At 46.3% G+C, this 23358-nt stretch overlaps 1 protein-coding gene across 1 annotated transcript in view; it reads left to right on the top strand.

Moving 5' to 3' along the window:
• The first annotated feature begins 1748 nt into the window (after positions 1–1748).
• The window catches only part of ror2 (receptor tyrosine kinase-like orphan receptor 2), a 25490-nt gene continuing 3880 nt past the window's right edge, over positions 1749–23358 (top strand). Inside the window, 6 exon segments of the mRNA XM_035389895.1 lie at positions 1749–2064; positions 4609–4639; positions 15295–15416; positions 19201–19518; positions 21575–21832; positions 23321–23355. Coding sequence (XP_035245786.1) covers positions 1812–2064; positions 4609–4639; positions 15295–15416; positions 19201–19518; positions 21575–21832; positions 23321–23355 — 1017 coding nt within the window. The 5' untranslated portion in view covers positions 1749–1811.

Raw genomic sequence — 23358 nt, 5'->3', positions numbered from 1 at the left:
CCGGCTCCGTGTTTTAGGGGATTTGTGTTTGAAACCCGGGCTCTGTGTCACACCTCCACTCGTCAGTTTGTGACAGTTTGGCCCTGAAGGGTCACATGACTCCTCTTTGTATGACGTGTCACCCCTGACCCCTGTCCCTTTGTAGTCGGTGTGAAATGGGGGTTAGGCGGGAGGGGGGTAGGAGTGTTGGCCTTCCTCACCTCTCTGGCTTATTGCCTTCGTGGCCGGTCACACACCTCTGCGGACGATTTGGGCAGAGGGGGGGGATGGGGGGGTGTTAACAGCACCCCGAAATCACACTAGCTGAAGATCAGACACAAAACGCCAGATCCTCGATCCGCGAACTAAAGGTCTCCCCCGGTAGATTGTTTTTTGATTTTTGATTTTTGCCGCCGTTTGCTTCTTGTCTTTGTTATTGTGTCAGAGTCTCGTGGTGCAGGAGGGTTCTGGGACGACCCCGCTGGCTTGTGTGTGAGATGTGCGCATGGGTTCCTGTGTCAGTACGGCTGGAATTAGCAGGTGACTGGACTGAATGGCCAGGCCGTTGTGCAGGATGTAGAGTTTGGGTGCCCCATCGCAGGGAATCGCACGCAGGATGTCACAGCTTACCATAATGGAATCCGAATGAATTATTTTCTGTTGTAACCCAGTAAAAATTGACTGCTCGTGTGGCTAGCTTGTTAGCTAAGGTCTCGTGAGTTATTTAAAGTATCTGTGGAAATAAAAGTACTGAATTTCATTACAACCGTTATTTTAAGTCCCCCCCTCCCCCCTTCCCCCCCTTCCCCCCAACCATCATAAGAGGATGTGGTTTAATGGATAGAATTGTTTTCTTTTTCCTCTCTTTTTTTTTGTGTGTAATTGAGGAAAGGCCCCACGTTCTCAACAGGCCATGTACTTTAAAGAGGGTCGAGCCCTCGGGTTTTGACACCGCAGAACGCCCCTCTTGGCGGGCGGAACAGATCGCTTCACGAAAGAGCGGCGAGTTACGGGAGCCGCTCGCTGAGTTACGGGAGCCGCTCGTTCCGTTTGCGAAACTCGTCTTGAGCTGAGCCGTCGAGCGGTTTCTCTCTCCTGCTGCTGAGGGGCGTTCGTCTCGGTGAGTAAGCCGCTCGGTCCAGACGTCACCGCTCGCTCGGTCCAGAGTTCAGCGGTTCGGGGCGGGATTTGAGCCAATCAAACACGAGGTCACCGGGGGGCCGCGGTCCGAGCCGCTGACCAGTCCGGCCCTGTTTATCTTCCCTTCTCTGGACAAAGAGGCGTCTGGATTTCAGAGTGCCGTGTCACCCTCCCCGCTGTCTCAGTGCGAACAGGAAGTGGATTCGTTCCTCTGACTCAGGACAAAAAGGCCGTTTCCACGTCAACAACATCTGGGGTGGTTGGGTGGGGGAGGGTGAGAGGGTCATTAAACGCTTGCCATTCGTGTTTCGGCTCAGCGACCTCTGACCTCCAACCCCTTGTGCGACCCCCCCCCCCCCTTTTGCAGGGTACTACCTGGAGTTTGTGGAGCCGGTGAACAACATGGCGGTGGTGCAGGGCCAGACGGCCACACTGCACTGCCACGCTCACCATACGTGTTCCCCCTCGGCGACCTCTGACCCCTGACCTCTGACCTCTGGCCCCTTATGCAGGTTACTACCTGGAGTTTGTGGAGCCGGTGAACAACATGGCGGTGGTGCAGGGCCAGATGGCCACGCTGCACTGCCAAGCTCGCCATTCGTGTTCCAACTCGGCGACCTCTGACCCCTGACCTCTGACCTCTGACCCCTTATGCAGGTTACTACCTGGAGTTTGTGGAGCCGGTGAACAACATGACGGTGGTGCAGGGCCAGACGGCCACGCTGCACTGCAAGGTGATGGGGAACCCGCGGCCCACGGTGCGCTGGCTGAAGAACGACGCCCCCGTGGTGCAGGAGCACGGGCGCATCTCCATCCGCAAGACGGAGGCCGGCTCCAAGCTGCGCATCCAGGACCTGGACACCACCGACACCGGCTACTACCAGTGCGTGGCCTCCAACTCCGTCAAGGTCATCACCGCCACCGGCGTGCTCTACGTCCGGCTTGGTAAGGGACTGCGGGCGCTGGAACTCTCTCTCTCTCTCTCTCTGTCTGTCTCTCTCTCTCTCTTTCTCTATCTCCCTTTCTCTCTTTCTCTGTCTCTCTCTCTCTCTCTCTCTCTTTCTCTCTTTCTCCCTCTCTCTCCCCTCTGTGCTGTCTCTACCTCTCTCTTTCTCTCCTCCTCCCTCTTACTCTCTCGATCTGTCTCTCCCTTCCTCTCCTCTGTGCTTGCTCTCTCTCTCCCCCTCCCCCTCTTTCCCTCTCTCCCCTCCTTACTCCCTCTCTCTCACTTTTACTTTCTCATCTATGCTTCCTTTCTTCCTCATTCTGTGTTCCCTCCCTCTCTCTCTCTCTCTCTCGTGGTCTACTTTTCTCCATTCTTGTTCTTTCTTCTCCTCTTTCACCATTCAGTAAAGAGTAAAAATGCAAAAAGTGAGAAAAGTATAAATATAATTTAAAATTTTTTATCAAATGTGGCTCACCTTTCTGTCACATGAACTGAACTGAATATGGAACATTGTCTGTGTAAAGAGATTAAATCAAATTTACATCAGTAGAGAACAAGAAGTAGCGAGTTATCTTTACAAGATTTGTCACTATTGTGTATTAAGTGTGATTCTGCCTCTCAGGACTTTGGAATTGTGTTCCCCCGCACACAGAAGGTTATTGTATCTCATCCCACACGACGACAGGAAACAAGAGTCTTATTGAAATGTAAACCATTAGCCATGTCATAACCAGGTTTCTCACCTGATGCTGACTTACCCCCCCCCCCCCCCCAGGGGATCTGCAGAAGAATCCACACATTCATCAAGGCGCGTGACCCCGCTGTTTGTCATACGACCGGTCTTTATTCCGTTATAGCACTTATTATATTTTCTTTCCTGCCTGGCTATTTAGCAGTTATTATTTAGGAAAGGTTCGTGTCTGAGGAGTCCCAGGACAGAACCGTTTCAGTGGTTATTATTTGGGAAAGGTCCGGGGTCCCGGTTGTTATTTAGGAGTCTGAGGAGTCCCAGGACAGAACCGTTTCAGTGGTTATTATTTGGGAAAGGTCCGTGTCTGAGGGGTCCTGGTTGTTATTTAGGAGTCTGAGGAGTCCCAGGACAGAACCGCTTCAGTGTTTTAAACGCGACCCATCTGTGCATCATCTCACTCTGTCTGTGCTATTGATTCATACGGAGCGCACCGCTATAAATCTCCCCTTTATGGAGGAACAATATGCCGTTTTGCTCTGTGCTGAAACGGACTTGGAAGGTTTTCATTTTAGATTTTATACGCGACAGCTGAAGTATTATTGTCTTCAGACGGCGAAGTTTCCACAGTCATCTCGATTGCAAATCGTATAGCGACTTCCTGGTTTTACAAGCAAGCTAAGGAAAACTAAAACTGACCTCTCTACAAAGTCATCTTTGTACAATGTCAGACGGGCTGGGGGTTTTTTTTTTTTTTTTTTTTTTTTTTGTAAAATTTCGCAAAAGTAACTTCGCTGCTAAAGGGAGTGGGACAGACGGGGTCTTTCAGCGGAAAATGGGCTGGTGTAAACAATGTCAGGGAGGAAATATGGGCCGCTGTTTTTTAAAGGGCGAAGTGGAAAAGTCTGCCGTTCAGGGCTTGTTTTTTGACGAGCCGGTGTTTTACAGGGCCCATACGAGAGAGAGACGAGAGAGAGAGGGAGCGACGAGAGAGAGAGAGAGAGAGAGAGTGAGAGAGACGAGAGAGAGAGGGACGAGAGAGAGGGAGAGAGAGAGAGACGAGAGAGAGACGAGAGAGAGAGAGCGAGAGAGGGAGAGAGACGAGAGAGAGAGCGAGTGAGAGAGACGAGAGAGAGAGGGAGAGAGAGGCACAGCGCAGTTTGAGAACCATGGTCACATGATAATTGACCTCATCCCAGATACCACCTTCATCCTCATCCTCAGCTGTGGGGGGGGGGTAGCATGGCCCCACATTTAAGGCCTGATCCTGCAGCACTACTGCTGATCATGGGGCTTGGCTGCATATAGATCACAGCTATCATGTGATTTAAAAAATGAATAAATACCAACAAAAATGCATTTTGCTGGTCTGTTTGTTTTGAATGTGTGATTTTTGAATTTGCTATCATTATTGGCATTTGTGTGAGGGACGTCGTAATTATATTTATGGTTATCGAAACAGCTGAGACTACTGCTGATATTATGGCATTAGGAAATTAATATTTTCCAACAACATAATGATATTGAAAGAGAAAATCTACTGTGAACACAGTGCTGTCCTCTCCAACTGTACACCGACTAAAAGTTTAAAACTGTAGTTGTGCTATTTGCATATACAGGATGTGAGAAGGGTGTTGCTAAGAGAGGCGCTATGTCATGGATAGTGTCAGCACTGGGCACTGTGATTACGTGCTAGAGAAGGGAGTGTGGAGCTGCTTTTGGTCTGAGTGGAGGAAGTGACTGGACGGAGTATAATGCGCATGCACACACACACATACAAACACACACACTCACACACACACACACACTCCTCCTGCCTCCTCCTTCACACTCCTCTCTTCTTTTGTTTCCACAGGGCAGTCCCCAACGCATGGACCCGATGACCCGTGAGTACTTGTTCCCTGTGTGTGTGCGTGTAACAGTGTGTGTGTGTGTGTGTGTGTGTGTGTGTGTGTGTGAGAGAGAGTGTGTGTGTGTATGTGTGCGAGTGTGTGTGTGTGTATAATGGTGTGTTTGTAGTTCTGAATCGGTTGCAGACAAACTGGCTGTGAGTATCACATGCTCATTACCACAGACTACATCCACGCTGTTCTGACATTAATGACCCCTTCAGAACAGGAGGGGGAGGAGTCCTGATTCACCTCAGTGCTCTGTCTGTTAACATGTGAAAGTTACACACGTCTGTGGTTGAGGTCCTCTGTGCTTTTATGGCCCTGCATGTTAAGTGTCTTTCTCCACCCAGGAGCTGATCATGAGATGATGTCTCACTGTCTCATTGTTTACTGTAGGGCCAACTACACACTGATTGAGAATTACGTACTGTGGTTCTGCTGTTTGCAATTGCTAGGCATGAGAAGGATGCTGGTAAGAAGAGGGGCTGAATACCAGTTAAAATGTATATTTCCTGGCCAGACAAACCACCAGTTCATAGGCTTCAACCTATCTGAGTGTGCATTACTTGCACCTAACTAGTGAGGTAGCTTGGCTCTGTATGAGCCTTGTGTCTGCCTGGTGGTTCTCTGGTCTTATATTTGCTTCCGGCAGAGCCAGACATAGTCGGGCCTAGAGTCAGATCTGGAACAGACCAGAAGGCCAAGAGGCAGGTTAATGGCTCTCCCCGAGTTCCCAAGATCCTTTGCGGTTCAGTGGTGCCCAGTCCCCTTGACTCCCTGTGGAAAGCAGGAGCCGTACAATCCCCTGAACCACCAGGTGTCCCCTGGCCAGGTTTGGGAGGGGGGAGGCGGGAGGGGAAGGTTGGGGGGAGGAGGTGATGGATGAGGGACGAGGGGAAGGCTTGGGGACCCCGTGAAGGTGTAGCAGGGGGCTGTCCCAGGACCCCTTCGGAGGGAACAAAAGGCCCATTCTACCACGGGCCTGGCTCTGTCTAATTTATCTGAGGGCAGAGAAAGCTGGCAAAGAAAGTCACTCTGTTCGGGAAAGAAAACGTGAGGCCCAGTCTTAATTGTTCCTTCATAAGTCAGAATAGGCAGCACAGAGCACTGTGTGTGTGTGTGTGTGTGTGTGTGTATATGTGAGCATGTGCATCTGTGTGTGTGTGCATCTGTGCATGTGTGCATGTGTGTGTGTGTGTGTGTGTATGTGTGTATGTGTGTGTGTATATGTGAGCATGTGTGTGTGTGTGTGCATGCATGTGTGAGTGTTTGAGTGTGTGTGTGTGTGTGTGTGTGTGTGTGCGCCTGTGTGTGTGTGTATGCATGTGGGAGTGTTTCAGTGTGTGTGTGTGTGTGTGTGTGTGTGTGCATGCATGTGTGAGTGTTTGAGTGTGTGTGTGTGTGTGAGCATGTGCATCTGTGTGTGTGTGCGCATGTGTGTGTGTGTATGTGGGCATATGCATGTGTGTGTGCATGTGTGTGTGCATGCGTGTGTGTGCGTTGTGCGTGTGCGTGTGTGTGTGTGTGTGTGTGTGTATGTGTATGTGTGTATGTGGGCATATGCATGTGTGTGTGCATACGTGCGTGTGTGCATGTGTGTGTGCATGCGTGTGTGTGTGTGTGTGTGTGTGTGAGTGAGTGCGTTGTGTGGGTTTTGGGGGTTGGGGGGTGAATGAAAAGGGTTTTCACAGCCTCCAATACACCGTGTGTAAATCAGGAAATGTTAGGAGAACAGGAACCACTTCAGAAAGGGAACATTTTACCATGCCCTGACTCTCTATGGGCGGTATTTTATAAGTTTAATTATATTCCAGTGCTGAGAATATAAAGAACTCTATAAAGAGGTAAAGTAACAAGACTGCTGGCAGAAGCGTGTTGGACCACTTAACTGTCCTCACAGCCTCATTTAACTTGGTTAGGATTCATCATCTTCAATGTTTTGTTTCTTTGTGCTCACTGCTGGTTGCTGCTAAACAGTGTTTTTCAACAAAGAAGATCCTGTGTTTCCCAATCGCACATTGATCTGTTAAAGACTATTGAGAAAAACCGGTGTCATCGTTTCCCGGGTTGCTATGGTGATTGTGAGGCTTGTGACGAGATGTACAAAATAATCAGATACAATTAAATAACGTGTAACGGAGTTACTTCAAGACAGTTTCGCGGTTTGTGACTGGTTTTTAATTTTAATATTTTGATTCTTGCCTCGGTAAAGTCATCAAAGCGTTTATAGCCACGTGATCCTCGCCTTCCTGCTCAGCCAAGCGCGAGGTGGCCAGTCCGAGTCCAACTGAGGACACTCCCCGCAGGATGCTCTAGTGATATATGGGGGTGCTAACGCTGTCTTCAGATGCTGGTCACAGGCGGATTAGGCCGCACTGTCATAAATTCCAGACTGCAGGAATGCTTTTGTATCTCTGAATCGGAGCCCTCCGGGCAGCGCTGGTGGTTTGGCCCCGCTCCCTGCAGCCGCGAGAGCGCGACCGGGAGGCGCACGCTTTCCATGAAAGGAGAGAGACGAGTGCAGCGTGTCCTTTCCCTGCGCCGCCCGGGGAAGCTGCGTCGGCGTATGTTTAAATAAACGGTGGTTAAAGATGTCACGCGCCCTTTTGTCTGCCTTCTGGTTTAACGGGCAGCTCTCAATTCTGTTTAGAATTCCCAACGCTCGGTCATTCTGTGTGTGTGGCGAACAATAACGTCCGTTGATTTTAACCCTCGCGCCCGAGTTTAGGAAGACTGCGATAGTTTTTTTGTGAGTCTATAATGACAGGGCTTTACTGCCCAAATTGCGAGTTTAGTGTCGCCACCTTGTGGTGGAATGTATTTTCCATCAGATTGTTGGAGCGCATCTTGCAGCAAATGCAAGCCAATAGCTGAAATGCTAACCGCAGGGCAAAAACTTTCTACGACTCCGCAAATAACTGTACACGTCTTGTTTCATTGCAAAATGAAAAGAGACATTTCGAAATGTTAATGTTATTAGCTGACTTAGCGAAGAAGACAGAAATATTCCATTTTTTATTATAATATATGGATTTTTCACCTGAAAAAAGTTCACACTGAATGCCCGTTTTTTTAATTTAACTGGTTCCAGCACCAAACTGTTCTCAGTGAAAACAATCAAACGTTGGTTTGTTGTTGCCATTTTATTTTTAATGTAAATGTGCCTTTCCATGTACACTTTCTGTTGGGATTTATTGGAAAGGTGCATTCTGGGAAGTTGAAATCAGTCAGCCTTTTTCGTGAGTTCATGTTGAGGTCCCTGTTGTGCTCACTTTTTATTTTGCCTTGCCAGGAAGTGCAGCTTTTATAGTGCTTCCCACCAATTAGTGCGCTTGTTTGTGGAAGGTTTAATTGGCCTTTTCCATTCATTTATACCTGCGTGACTCTTTTTTTTCTTTTTAAACCTTTAATTAGAAATTATTTGAAACGTGCCTGTTTGACCTGGGCGAACACATTTCTTAATTATGACTTTCATTCACAACTTGTTTTGGCTCACAGACGAGTTCTGAGTTTGTTTGGTTTTTTTTTATTTTTTACATAAAAATATACATATTTGTACAGACATACATTGAAGAAAAGCAGTATCTCCCATAGGAATTATAATGATAATTAAAGTAATGATAATTCTTTAAAAAGAGATGTTCACGCTAGTTTTTCTTTGTTGAAACTGACTGTATGGTCTTGGTTTGGAGGACAGATTGATCCAACTTGTTTGGACCTGACCAATAAAGCTTTAATGACTGGGGTATATTTGATGACTGGGGTATTTTTAATAACTGCGGTATTTTTAATGACCAGGGGTATATTTAATGGCTGGGGTATATTTTGTGACTGGGGTATATTTTTTACTGGGGTATTTTAATGACTGGGGTATATTTGATGACTGGGGGTATTATTAATGACCACGGGTATATTTAATGACTGGGGTATATTTGATGACTGGGGGTATTATTAATGACAGGGATATATGTAGTGACTGGGGTATATTTGATGACTGGGGTATATTTAATGACAGGCATATATTTAATGACTGGGGTATATTTGATGACTGGGGTATATTTAATGACTGGGGTATATTTGATGACTGTGGTATATTTAATTTAATGACTGGGGTATATTTGATGTCTGGGGTATATTTGATGACTGTGGTATATTTCATTTAATGACTGGGGTATATTTGATGACTGGGGTATATTTGATGACTGGGGTATATTTAATTTAATGACTGGGGGGTATATTTGGAGCGGGACCATGTGGAGAATGTCAGAGACACAGCAGCTGTAGACTCGGAGAGGGAACTGCGTTCCAGCAGGGCTTCCTCAGTCTGCGCATACATATTTTGCTCGGCTATAATTTTATTTTATTTATTAGAAAGAAGGAAAAAAAAAAAGTCTTCCAACATCCTGTTTCCAAACGGACATCTTTTATCAGTAATCCAGTTATCCGCTCTGTCTCTGTGGGACTCCCCTTAGCCAAAGTAAGCAGCTATAAAACATATAAAACATTAAAACATGGGGAGAGTTCCTCTTCTGTAAAAACAAAAGAAAACAGGGCTTCGCAATACTAGCATGTTTTTTGCTTCTTCTTTTTTTTTTGTGGTGAGTGTTTTTAAGCCTGGTTCCGACACGAAGCGATTATTCAGACTTGAATTTTCGGCAGGTGAGGTGTTCCCGAATTGGGTTCCTCCGTTCCCCCCGGCCTCCTCTAAGCGTCCCGCGTGCGTTCCCCCTCCGGAGTCGCACAAACGCTCCTCTGTTCGGCCTCTTTTCTGCTAGCTAGCAGTTCGAACCCCCCCTAGCCCCCCCTCCCCCCCGAAATCTCAGAGTGGCGTTTGAGGGTGTTGGATTTCAAGCGAGGGCATTTCATATTCGCGAGCCGCCTGCTATCCCTCGCGTGCAGAAATGAGGACACACCGAACGCCCCTTCTCTGCGCTGCACAGAGAGGATATTTCACGGCAAAAGGAGCCAGCATGTTTTCACATTACATTACATTGCATTTATTTGGCAGACGCTTTTATCCAAAGCGACGTACAAAAGTGCATTTCATGGTCATGTTTTCTCGGCACGCCATTATGTGACCTGTCGTCTTCCAGTGGCTTTTTATTTTGGAAAAATGAATAAAACGATTAAGCATTACCAGTAGCGTCAGGTAATGTATCAGTTTACCAGGCATCCAGGTAATCAGTTCTGTCAGGTTTTCTTAGGCGGCCATTTTTAAAATCCATTATTTATTCAGAGAGGCACACAGTATTGATTCAGGGAGTCACACCGTGATCAATGATCTTTTTCACAGGTGAGTCTTGAGCACAGAGAAACAAAACTTGTTTGGATGTTACAGATAAATGGTTCCTCTTATTATTCCTTTTGTGGATTTTGTAAAGCCCTTTTTAGACATTGGTCAAGTTGTATAGCCCAGGACCTACCTCTTTACATAAATATAGTGTGCAGGGCGTTTGTTTTGACCTGTTTTGTGCAATGGGATGAATGATCCCATGGTTGGTTTAAAATGAGGAGGAAGGGGTGGCTTTGAAGGGCCCATGAGCTATGAGTTAATGAGCAGAGAGGACAACAGAAATTCAATAGCACCAAAAAAAGCTAGCTTTGGCACAATGCAGAACATTTGTCTCCAGCTGCCGTTTCTAATGTATTATTCAGAAGGGCAGCATTTCAGCGTTTAAACTCTGATCGCACGATGGATGAGAGCGATGGGCTACACTGTGCGCGTGAGCAATTTCCAAACAGATCCCAGAACGAATCCGAGATATTCGAATTAACTGTCTGCGTCCTGGAGTAACTTAATGAGTTAGCATTTCTGCACACCTGTAAAAACACAGAAAACATGCGCACTGTTGATCACTTGAACCATATTTTTTGCGAATAGCCTACTTACTATTAGATGTGAGTCACGTGAGGTCTTTACCCATAACCCCCTGCTTCACCTGTCATTGGTCTCTGAGATTGTCGCCCCCTGACTACCCTGTGAGCTCTGAGTAACTTGGCTGTCTCGAACCAGGGCAGCAATGCAAGCTCTTGTTCCCAGTCTCTAGTGTTTCTTTATGACCCTTATTTATTTAGATATTTATTTGTTCTACCTTCCCCCTCATACTTTAGCCTACTGGGAAGTAAATCTAATTCTTGTTAAGCCCCCTTTCTTCAAACATGAGGTTTGGGGGGGGGGGGGGGGGGGGGGCAAAAACAGTCCCCTGCAGTCAATCCAAACTACACCGAAATTGTAACCATATGTGCTATTGACTCCGTACTACGAAATGGAGGTTTAGTCAATGACAGCTCCTTTGGCAAATAGGCCCGGGCCGCTTGAAGAAAATCAAAACCGAAAACGCTGAAGGACTCTAGCTCCTGCAGGGCCCCCGCTTTGCGAAGCCCCCGGGCGCTGATGTTACCGGATGATCCATCGCGGCCCCGGTAACGAGTCCTCCCGCGGCCAGCGGCGCAAAATACGGGGGACGGGCTCAGAGCCCGGAACACGGTCCCGGGACTGGGCTTCACTAATTTATTTGGTTTTCGTTCTGTCCGGTTACGCTTTTTTTTTGGGAAGAGACGGGACGGCGGCCTGCCCCGCGGGGCCGATTGGGCGATGTGCTCGAGGTTGCAGGAACCGTGTTGCGCTCTGACCCGCGGGCCGAAGCACTAACACACAGAGGGGGTCTGGACCTGATCTGTCTATTATTGTTTACTGCATGGGTGGTCAAAGCTGGGACCTGGAACTTGGGGGAGGGGGGGGGCGCGGGGGCAGAGGGGGGGACTTTTACAAAGAAAGCACTTGCTCGGCTTGCCAGATGATTATGTCTTCACTCTATCATTGTCACCTGTTCCAACATTTCCCTCTTAGGGAAAAAGAAGCAACTTTCCATTACGTCCTTCGTTTAGTTAAAATTAGGCGCTTGAGGTTGCTTCGTGATTCATTTAATTATTTCATTTTTCTGGCCGCTTTCAAGCTCTTGAGCGCTTCTATCTGTCGCTGCTGAACCGCAGAAATATAGGCCTGCGGAATGTTCGCAACGCGAGGCGCGTTCCGTTCGTGCGCGTTTGCGCCGCTCGTCGGATGAAAGAAAAACACGGTTTGGCTCCTCGTCTGTAGCTTCTGGGCCTTGAGTCATGTGCCCTTTGATGTTTGTCAGTCGTGAGTGCGGCCTGCTGGGCCTTCCCTTGTAATTTGTGACTGGGCCCTCGAGCTATAGCCACAGAGAAGAGGATTTGTTGATGGCCGTGGTGATGACGGTGATAATGATGATGGTGATGATAATGATGTTCCTGTTAGACAGGGACAGAAACAGCCTCGGAGGGTATTGTATATAAAATGCAAATTGCCTATTTAAACACACTGTCACTGTAGGTCCAAGCCCATCTCAGAGTAGTCTGAGAGGATTTGGATTTGCTTTGAAAATATTCATCGCTCTCCTCCTCTCTCATTATCTTGGAGTCAGTGGATGTTATGATTCCTAGATGTCATTTTGTGAGAATGTTCTTCTCTGCTGCTGTACAAACAGATGGATATCTACACTGTGTATTTATCCGCTCGTGTTCTGTAACTGAAATTCTGCTCCCCAGTTCCTTTTCCAATTTCCTTCCCTTTTTTTCTTCCTTTTGTATTTTCTAGTCCACTGTTTCGTAACCCTCTCAACAGTAAGTTTTTTTTGGAATGCTTTTTGCAAAATTCCAAATCAGTGTTCTAGAACTCCACTGCTGTCAGTCACCAGTAGCGATTGTGACATCAGCGTTAGAATGTTCAGTTAAGAACATTCTAATCACACGTGTGTGATCTTACACCTTGAAGGGTTAAACTCGCGCCCCAAATTATGAACAATTTTTAATATCGGGACCCAAATGAGATATTTGGTGCCTTTCAGGGACCTGTCAAATCCACATACTCGCATAGCATAGGGGTCTACAGACCCAATCTGGGACCCACCTCATATATTCCTGCAACCCATTTTGGGTCCCAAACCATAGTTCGAGAAATCGTGTTCGAGACGTGTTCTGTCAGAATCTTTGGGCCTTTTGTGCCGGCTTTGCTCAGCCTGGCGCTGCGTCTGTACCGAACGCCTTGAACACGCTGACACGTGTGATGCAAAATAAAATGGCTGCCGCTGTTTGAGCAGCGGTAGAGAGACAGGGAGCCGGCGGTTAAAGTTTGGGCGGGGCCCCGTGCTGATGGGAAGCCAGCCCTCTCAGTGGCCGGATCATACGGAGGGCACATGATCCATTCCCCGCGGCGGTGTTGTGTAATCGCACTTTCACCAGAACAGTCGGTCAAGCTGCCTGTGTTTATTCCCAGTATCCCAACACCAGTGACCTCTGTCATTACCCAGATCTCACTCCCACCCCCACCCCCCCACCCCCCCAGCATTCATACCCCCCCTCAGCATAAATACCCTGCCCTCTGTAGGAAAATCCCACCCTATATATGAACACCCCCCCCCCCCCCCACCAGTTAGAACTCCATTTAAATGTTTTAAATTTAGGGGAAGAAAAACTTGGCCCAGTGGCGGTGTCCCACTAAGAAGTCAATCCCACAATCCTCTGCTCTGGAGTCCCGTCTCCGTGATCACCAAGCCTTCTGTGTTCCTTACAATGCGTACATGTGCAAACCTGTCTACCACGCAATGTATACATTCATCGGGCTGCTGCTTGTACACAGAGACCAGTGTGGGTCACAGTGTCCAGTGTGGGTCACAGAGACCAGTGTGGGTCACAGTGTCCAGTGTGGGTCACGGAGTCCAGTGTGGGTCACGGAGTCCAGTGTGGGTCACGGAGTCCAGTGTGGGTCACGGAGTCCAGTGTGGGTCACGGAGTCCAGTGTGGGTCACAGAGACCAGTGTGGGTCACAGAGACCAGTGTGAGGGTCACAGAGTCCAGTGTGGGTCACAGTGTCCAGTGTGGGTCACAGAGTCGAGTGTGGGTCAGATTCTTTTGAGTCAGAACGCTGTGTTTTATATTGATCAGATGGGATGGGTTAGTGCAGTGGGTTGGTCAGACCCCACTTTGGTAATAAGGAATTCCCCCCCACCCTCCCCCCTGCCCCCCACACACATTTTGTGCCTTTTTCCTTCTACCCTCACTGTGCCCCCCCCCCCCCCCCCCAACTGTGGGAGGCATGGTTTAGTGAATGAATGTGTTTTTCCTTCTGTCCGTTTGCACATGGAGCAGGGTACACTCTGGCCCTGGGGGTAGCGGCACAGATGCTTTGAACGCACCGGCCAAATGTTGTGTGTTGTGTGTGTGTGGGGGAGTGCAGGAGTTTAAAGTCATCGCTGATTAGTCTTTGAGCCGCCCCCCCCGCCCCCACCCCCGCATTTAGTATTTCTGAGCTGAATTGGCGAAAAGACCAACAAGGCGAAGTCGCCTCGTAGACTTTCTTTTAAAGGGAATTAGACATCCCGTCTGCTGAGGGGATTTCTCCTGAGGGTGTGATTAATGCACTCGTGGCAGCTAGGAGGCGTATCCTCGTAAATGTCGTTTAATGGGATTAGGAGAGGAGCTCCTCTTCCGGGACCAGATGGTCCCGTTCCTGTCCAGATTGACACGGCACCGGCTCAGATAATTTCTTCTGATACGAGCAGCGTAGATCAGATTTCCTGGCTTCAAAAAAAAAAAAGCTTTTTAAAAAAAGAATCTGATGTCAAGCTGATTTCCCCCTGCCGTGTGGACAGAAGTGCGAATTGTTTGACAAACGCTGACACGGACACCGTGAGCTCTCCAGAGCCCCTAATTTTCAGCTTAGAGGCATGATTTTTTTTTAAGGCTGTCATGTAGATCCCGAAGAACTTGATTCCTCTGTCTCTACAGCAAGCAGCACACTTGGAATTCAATCAGTCAGCCAAGTCATTTATGTTTACAAGTTGTCATACGCTGCGTCCGTCAGCCTACCCCAGTGAATACAGTAGTCCACACGTCATAGTTTAAGAGCAACCTGACTTGACAGAAAGTATAGGTTTGAATCACGGGTAACAACTGTTGAATGAGAGGATAAAAATGTGACTTGAGTCTTTGTTTATAGATAAAAACTGTTTCTATGTCTTTTTTTTTTTTTTTTTTTTTTTTTTGCACAAAGCTTTTAGAATTCTGAAACTGAAGATGTTCCTGAAAGCTCGGCCACCTGTTTGTTGTTTTTACGCTTTGAAATTTCAGCTCTGTGTAGTACGACAAATCTGTCGTACTAGCTCTTCTGATCTTCCTCTTAACGCTCCTGCAACTGTCAACCCTACCAGAGGCGCTAATCGGTTAGAATCTTTTCCCCAGATAAGCGGCATCTGTCCACTCCCGCACTGGTGCCATTTCTCACCAGAAGTCTTTTCCCCTGTCAGGCGATTTGGGATTCAGATCCTCCAGAAGACACTGGTTCAAATGCTAAAGCATATGACTCATAATAATACCATCTGTATTTTCAGTCATATGTATATCTTAAATGATTTTGGGATATGTGCCTCAAGAGAGGCTATCCTCTTCCCAGTCCAGTTTCAACTAACCGTTTTTTTTTACCACCGAATTTACGATTACAAGCCTTTTTCTGTTGCCGTCCTGAGGTTTAGGATATTTTCCGACATTTTCTCACGGACGTTTGTTCGGTTTATTTCGGATTTGGCAAACGCTGCTGCCGTCTCACGGAACCGTCTGTGTGTCCCGCGCAGGTCCCACGAGAAAGGCTTCTGCCAGCCGTACCGCGGCATCGCGTGCGCGCGCTTCATCGGCAACCGCAGCATCTACGTGGAGTCGCTGCAGATGCAGGGGGAGAGCGAGAACCGCATCACAGGTGAGTGACGTCACAATGCCCCCGCGCCCATTCATTAAACCTGCCAGTTACCCAGATCCCGCCTTCTTTCGGTGATCTCTAATATTTACGGGAAGTTTTGGTTGTTATAAGTTATATGTGAATATATATCCTAATGAGTCCCAACCGAAAAAAAGTTTACTTTATTTTATTTTTTTGACATAATGCGAGTGTCTTGGATAACAAAACCATGTTGAAGTGAAAATATTTTCAAAAATATTATTTATTTTATTTTCACTGAATGTCCCTCATAGTGTAGGTTTCAGCACACTGCAGTATATGGTTCTTGAGCTTAAGTCTAAGGACTCAATGAATCGCCAGGTCTTGGATAATAGACACTATATAATACCACTCAACTTAAGGAAGGTTACTTATTTATACATACTATGGTTATTCTAATTTATCTTATTGTGATACAGTATTTAAACAGGAAACAACAATTACGCCCATTACATTCAGTTGCACACTGAAAATAATGTACAAAAAAACTGATGAAATGACATAACTGTCACTTTTTAAACAAGTATAATTTGCTTTGTATTGAAAGTTTTATTCAGTATACATTTCTGTAACTTGCACAACACGGCCCCAGTAATCTTCAGCAAATCTGTAAGCATACACCAATATGGTAGTAGTATTACGTACCTCTGCAGGTGCAGCTAATGGTGGCTAAGCATAAAATGTCCTTTGGCCAATCAGCCTGTTCTATCAGAGGTACTCAAATATGGAATTCACTACCATCAGAAGTCTTTACACACATCAAAGGACACCTGCATTCGATGTGTGCAATGATACAACTAAGTGCTAGCCAAAGAAAAAACAAAAAATTCACTTACTTGGACAAAAAATACTTTAACATATTTTATCCAGTTTATCAACTTTATTCTGTTAACAAAACAAAACAAATCATGTTGCTGAACAACTGCCGATTTTATGTTTGGTACTGTTGTTATTTATCGTGAAAGCCAAAGTGGGACAGGACTTGGAAATTAGCCTAGGGCTTAAACCTTAGATGCAGCACATCTGTTTCTTGTTTTTAAACTTGTAACGACGTTCAATTACATTGTCCTCAACACACACAAACTAATAATTAAATAAAAAAATATCGGAGTGCAGAGCTTCCATTGCCACAGCATTGCGCATAGGCCACGCCCCGTAATGAATTCTCATATGATGCAATACATCGGAATTTTTTGGCGTAAAAAGTAGGTGGATAAAACATGCACCGTTAGCATCCCTGGTTCATGCCCACGTCTCGATGCAGCCTGGAGCTCCAGATGCATCACCCTGACCCTCTAACCTGCACACTATACTCCCCTTCATTTTGGACTTCTGCTATTCCAGCTAGTTTATCGCCTCAACTGTAACCTACTCAACCCATTGTATTTGTTGTGATCAATCCCTTATTACATTTCTGCTACATTCCATTCTACCGCTACCTTACACCAGGCCGGCCAGTGGAGGATGGGCTCCCCCTCTATAGCCGGGTTCCTCCTGAGATTTCTTCCAAATAGAGAGTTTTATCTCACCACCGTTTGAGAGTTTTTCTCCCCTCTGGGAAGTTGTTGTTTTTTTTTTTACCTCGAGTGATTGATATTTCGAGGTTCAGGCCTGTTTTTTTAGGCTCAAGTTTGCTCAATTTGGTTGCTTATAAATGAAGGTCAGGAGTCTTTGCACTTTGATTGAATTGGTTAAGGCTTTTTGTCACTTTATCAGTGTGAACACCTGGATCAGAACTCAGCTCAGGGATGCCGAACATTTACTTCAGTAGAATGACTCGGGGCTGACGTACTTTGTGGCAGCATTATGTATTCTACTAAGAATTCTGCGAGCTTTGCACACGCTTTGTGATACAAGACAACATCGCTTAAATTCTCAGCTTCATTATCAGGTCTTTGTTGAATGCGATTCCCAGTCTTGCTCTATCCCCGTGTCCCTCCTGCTGGGGAAACTACCATAATTCCTTGCTTCGGGCATAATGACCCAAACATTCGCTTGGTTCTTCATCAAAGGCCCACCTGAGTGTGTCAAAACAAAGGCCCTCATTGGCCACCTTCCAGGAAAAACGAGATGCGAACTCGATCGAGCGAGCCGGCTATGACATCTGCACGCACTTGGTCAGGTGACCTGCGCGACCGTTGGATTCGAACGGCCTCGCTCTGCTTTCCGGAAAAAAAAGAAAAAAAAACCCGCCTCTTACCGTAGCATAGCTAACGTTCCCCGGCTTCCTCATCTGTGAAATGGCGAAAAGTAGCGGTGAAGATTTACAGATACAGGCATAAAGATACCATTCTTTTCTGAGTGAAAACATATGGGAATCGATTTGCAGCGCCGCTAAATCAGACTGGTGGAAATTGTTCTGGTACATATTTTTATTTATATAATTTAAGTTTTTTTTGTTTATCAGATCTGTAAAATTATGACCGTTTCAAACCGTTGGCCCGGAGCTTTGGAATACAGTGAGCTGTGCAAAAACTGCAACAGATGCCAAGTTCATTTAGGATTACTGTGAATAACAAATCCAGCAAAGACGTAATGAAGCTGGGATTTTAGACGTTGTCCTGTGTCGCAAAGTGTGCGCATAATTCACAGAATTCATATTAGAACGCATAATGTTGCCACACAGGCTGTCGGCCCTAAGTCATACCGCTGAAGTAATGTTTGGCTTCCTCGGTCTCAGGAAATTGGGTTTATTTAATTTCATTACTTTTATTCACATGTAATCTTTCGACAGAGAACAGATTGTCTTTATCTCCGTTGGAAACTGTATAAACAGAAATGTTCTGTTTCTGGAAATGGTTCCATTCCACCTCCCAGTAATCTACCCCATTTTAAATTCGGCAGATGCTCCCGATAGCTTAATGTGTGCACGCGCCCTTATCGCGCGGACATTAATATTTATGTTTGGACATTTACATTTCGGTTAGGGGCTGTGGCGTATTGCAAATTTTAAAGCAAAATGAAATCCAGTGTTTAAGTTAACAGTAATCTGTGTGTAATACCTAAAGACTCCAGATGTGCTTTCGTTAGAGGACACCGCCAGTGTTTTCACTGTGTCCCACCAGTCTGACTGGTGGTTAAGACTGCAATACCACTGAAATTTCCCTTCAATTACCTGTGTGTCCAGCCTTTTAACTGGGTAGTTTCACACATCCTCAGAAGAATCACTTTGCCAAGTGCCTTATAAGAGCCGAAAGACCAAATCAGTTGAGATTGACCTAGACTAAACCAGAAGGAAATGATCTTTGGTTAATTCATAAATGGATTCAAATGACTCTGCAATGTCATATGATTGAATAAAGTTACAATGTAATAAATAGACTGAATACATTTCTGAAAAATAATGACTGTGTCCGAAATGTAATGTCATAATGACACACATACATATGTGTGTGTATATGTATATATACGGTGTGTATGTGTGTGTGCGTGTGTGTATATATACAGTGTGTATGTGCGTGTGTGTATATACGCAGTGTGTGTGTGTGCGTGCGTATGTATATATATACAGTGTGTGTGCGTGTGTGTATATATACAGTGTGTGCGCGTGTGTATGTGTATATACAGTGTGTATGTGCGTGTGTGTATATACGCAGTGTGTGTGTGTGTGCGTGTGTATGTATATATATACAGTGTGTGTGCGTGTGTGTATATATACAGTGTGTGCGCGTGTGTATGTGTATATACAGTGTGTATGGTGTGTGAGATCATGTATGCGTGAGCGTTATTTTGTCCAGGCTCCTGATTAGCCCCTCCCCTCCCACAGCCGCCCTCACCATGATTGGCACGTCCACGCACCTGTCGGATCAGTGCTCGCAGTTCGCCATCCCGTCCTTCTGCCACTACGTGTTCCCGCTGTGCGAGGAGGGGTCGCGGGGCCCGCCCCGGCGGCGGCAGCTGTGCCGGGACGAGTGCGAGGCGCTGGAGAACGACCTGTGCCACGCGGAGTACGCCATCGCCCGCTCGAACCCGCTCATCCTCATGCAGCTGGAGCTGCCCAACTGCAGGCTCCTCCCCCACCCGGGCTCGCCCGACGCCGCCACCTGCATGCGCATCGGCGTCCCCGTGGACAAGCTGGAGAAATGTAGGCTCCGCCCCCTCCCCCGACAGGCTCCGCCCCCTCCCCCGACAGGCTCCGCCTCCACAACAGGCTCCGCCCACAGCAGCCATCACATGACCCCCGCCCGCATGCTCCTTTTAAAGCACCAGTTCTCTAAGCGTTTTAACATCGGGACACAAATAAGGAATTATTATTACCGTTCAGGGACCCATCAAATACGCATACTGGCTGTGTCCGAAATCGCATACTATGTACTAAATATTATACTATTGCACTGTTGTTTTTAGTATGGCCGAAGCCATAGCATGCATGAAATGATATAATGCCAAAAAAAAAAAACCAGGGATGTCATGGGACATTCGGTGAAATATCGTAGTATTTAAACACTGTACACTACGCTGGCATGAGTATCCCACAGTGCATTGCAAACAGACATCAACCAATGATGGCCATAGGGGGGTGTCACGCAAAATATTCTACGCAAAATGAATGCCTTTCATGCCTCACACTGTCATCAGCGTATAAACTGCCTTAACTGGTGATTTTCTATGAGGACGTAGTATGTCCGAAAAGCCGTTGCACTTTTTACTCGCATACTAAATGCGCTGAATGATAGTATAGTATGTAGTGTGCGATTTCAGAGGCAGCCTAGTGGACTGCAAATTCATTCCAGGACCCACCTCATACATTTCCCATGACCCATTTTGGGTCCCGACCCATAGTCTGAGATAAACTGCTTTAAAGGGAAACTGCACCCTGATTCACTATCATTCCATTCTAGCGATTCCTCCATTTGACTGTTAAGAAAAGCACATTTCTCTGCTGTGGTTTTCTTTCTGTCTGAATGCAAATGCTGGCAGTGTAAAGTGGGAGTGGCTTCCCTGACATCACACAAGCGCATCACCCGTGCAGATTTTTCCAGGAAGGGAGATGAGTATGTAACGGCTTGTTATGTTTTACTTGGCATCCGTTTTTTAACCACATTATATGTGGACAGATCAATTTACCGTCAAAAACGGATTTTAGGGTGAAAGTTGCACCTTTAACCTCAGGATAGCTAACACAGCTCATTTATTTATTTATTTTCTTAACATGCAATGCGTTTAAATTTCAATGCAAATCTAGGACGCAGATCGAGTGAGTGGAACTTGCTAATTGGTCAGTGTGGGTCATCAGGTTTTTCCAGTGCCTTCACCGTGAAGCTAATCTATGTAGCCCCAGCTTCTCCATGCTTGTGCTTTGCTTGTCCTCCATCTTTAACTCAAAGGGACAAGGTGCCACTGCAACTCAGTACTTTCTGTGTGAAAGACACTTCACACAACCCCCGCCCACAACTCTAGGAGGAGGGACAGAGTGTAGGGAAAGAGGGGTGGAGGAGGGGGAGGTTCAGTCTAACAGCAGGGGGGTTTGGCCTTTGAATAGTGCATTTAAAGCACTTACAGTCACTGTTTTGTGAAAATGCAAATGTCTCTGGGATTTCACTGAATTCGTCCCCTGGGAGCTTGTGTGTGTTTTTAATTTCTTGCAAAAAAAAAAGAAGGGGGGGGGGGACCCATGAGATCTGAGATGTAGTGAACAGCAGTGAATTCTTTTAACCTTTTGAGTGAATTAAAAAGAGTAACATTTGCGTGTTTGCTTGTTTCTAAAGGTGGAAGACAAGTGGGCTGCATTAGTTAGCTTTAGCCTCTGTTTGTAATGTAGTGTTTCCTGCTAGGGAAGATTCCTCTGTTTTTAATTGTATACTTTGGTTCAGGTTGCTTTTTCTGTACAGAACTAAATTTCCTTCACCGCTGGCTGTTAGCCCATCTCCTTTATTCGGAGCGCCCTCTAGTGGAACTTCTTGTGACACGTACTTCAGTAGTATCTCATTATTTTATTGCAGGGTGACTTTTTTCATCAATGTTTTACACATTTTCACAAGGCAAGTTATCTGTGGAAGAGAGTGATGGCGGTTAATATTGGCGTCTTTTTTTTAAAGGTTTTAAGCCCGCTCCAGGAAAGTGGGAAGTGGACAAACAGCAGAAACCGTCTGTTAACCCTCCTCTCCCCCCGCGAGGCTAATTCTTCGTCCTTGTGAAAGATTCTCCCCCAGATCACAGATGCTACAACGGCAGCGGCGCTGACTACCGGGGCACGGAGCGGACCACCAAGGCGGGGCAGCAGTGCCAGCCGTGGAGCGCGCAGTACCCGCACAGCCACCACCTGACGCCGGCCGAGCACCCCGAGCTGAGGGGGGGGCACAACTTCTGCCGCAACCCCGGGGGCCAGATGGAGGCGCCCTGGTGCTTCACCATGGACGCGCGGCAGAGGGTGGACCTGTGCGACATCAGGCCCTGCAGTGAGTGTCGCCCCGGCAACGCGGTTTAAAACCCCCCCCCCCCCCCGCTTCCCTGAGCCGGGCCCGAGGGGTGGGGCTCCCGTAGCAACGCATTATGTAATAACACCGCATTATGTAATAACTCGACAAAATGTAATACATTTTCGCTTCATTATGTAATAACCACCCGCATTTTGTGACAATCTGCCGCATTTTGCAATAACTCGACAAAATGTAATAAATTGTCACATCATTGTGTAATAACACCCACATTTTGTGACGATCTGCCGCATTTTGTAATTAACAGCCTTATGTAATAACCAACCAAAATAGATGTCTTCATTCATAAAAATCGTTATAACATTATAACAACAATGTTTATTTTATGCATTCTAGCACGAATCATACTGACTCAAAATTCATTTAAAAAAATACTATTAGTTCAGTAGATTAGCAGTACCTTTCATTGGTCAAAACTACATCAAGTGTCACTGTATTCCTTAGCTTGATAGAAACTGTACTTGAGGGTTCATAGAGACATAGAAACTGCACAACACTGAGTGTTATCCTGACACAAACATCTAAGTACTGGTACACACAAATGGTATTGGAGCAGTGAGAGTAGAGAGCACAGCTTATTGTTTAATAAACAATTGAACTGAACATTTTTTGCCTGCCAGTCTGTGTCATTGATCACTGAGACAGCATTGACCTGGAATGAAGTTGGTTCAATGCGGTGATGTCATACAGGATCGCTGTTCGGTCAATTACCAGTTCAGTCAAGAGCCAATTAAGCAGTTAGAAAGCAAGCCGGTGCACACTTCACACAAGCACACTCCCAATGCTGCTGTTTTCATTCACTCACAGCACAGAGCGCTGTACTTAAAACATTTAACGCAGAACAGAGCGTACTCACTGCTCTTCAGAGCACTTTAAGCAAGTTGCGCTGCTGACACCCAAATTATATGGAGATGTATTAACTCTACTGCCGCCCACGAAAGCTCTCCGCGCAGACGAAACTGGAGTGTTATTCGCAGTTAAGTTCACCGAATCCAGCATGGAAACATTAACAGATGCGGCAAGTCATTCGCAACATGTGTTAATGTTTTTTTCACCTTGTTTTTGTATGTAACATGCAAGCTACATAAAAACAATGTAAAACTTGGAGTGGGATGAAAAGGAAGGGGCTAGAATAAATTAAGTGTGATGCCTTGGCCCCAATGAACACTGCAAAATAATATTAATAATGCAATGAATAATTAAATAAGAACTCAAGGCGTTAAGGTGTGAGGTCACAAATATGTGATTAGAATGTTGAACATTCTGGTGCTGATGTCACAGTCACTACTGGCAGCTGACTGCAGTGGAGTTCTAGAACACTGATTTAGAATTTTGACAAAACATTCTGAAAAAAAAAACCCCCCCACTCTTCAAAGGGTGAGACTCCCGCACAGTTTTGTCATGCAGATTTAATGGTGAATGTTGAGAGACTGCGGTTTGTGTCCGCAGAACCCCCCGAGAACCTGAAGAAGGAGATCCTGTACATC

This window comes from Anguilla anguilla, chromosome 14, assembly GCF_013347855.1.
Source record: "Anguilla anguilla isolate fAngAng1 chromosome 14, fAngAng1.pri, whole genome shotgun sequence".
NCBI lineage: Eukaryota > Metazoa > Chordata > Actinopteri > Anguilliformes > Anguillidae > Anguilla > Anguilla anguilla.
This window is presented reverse-complemented; position numbering and strand designations above follow the sequence as displayed.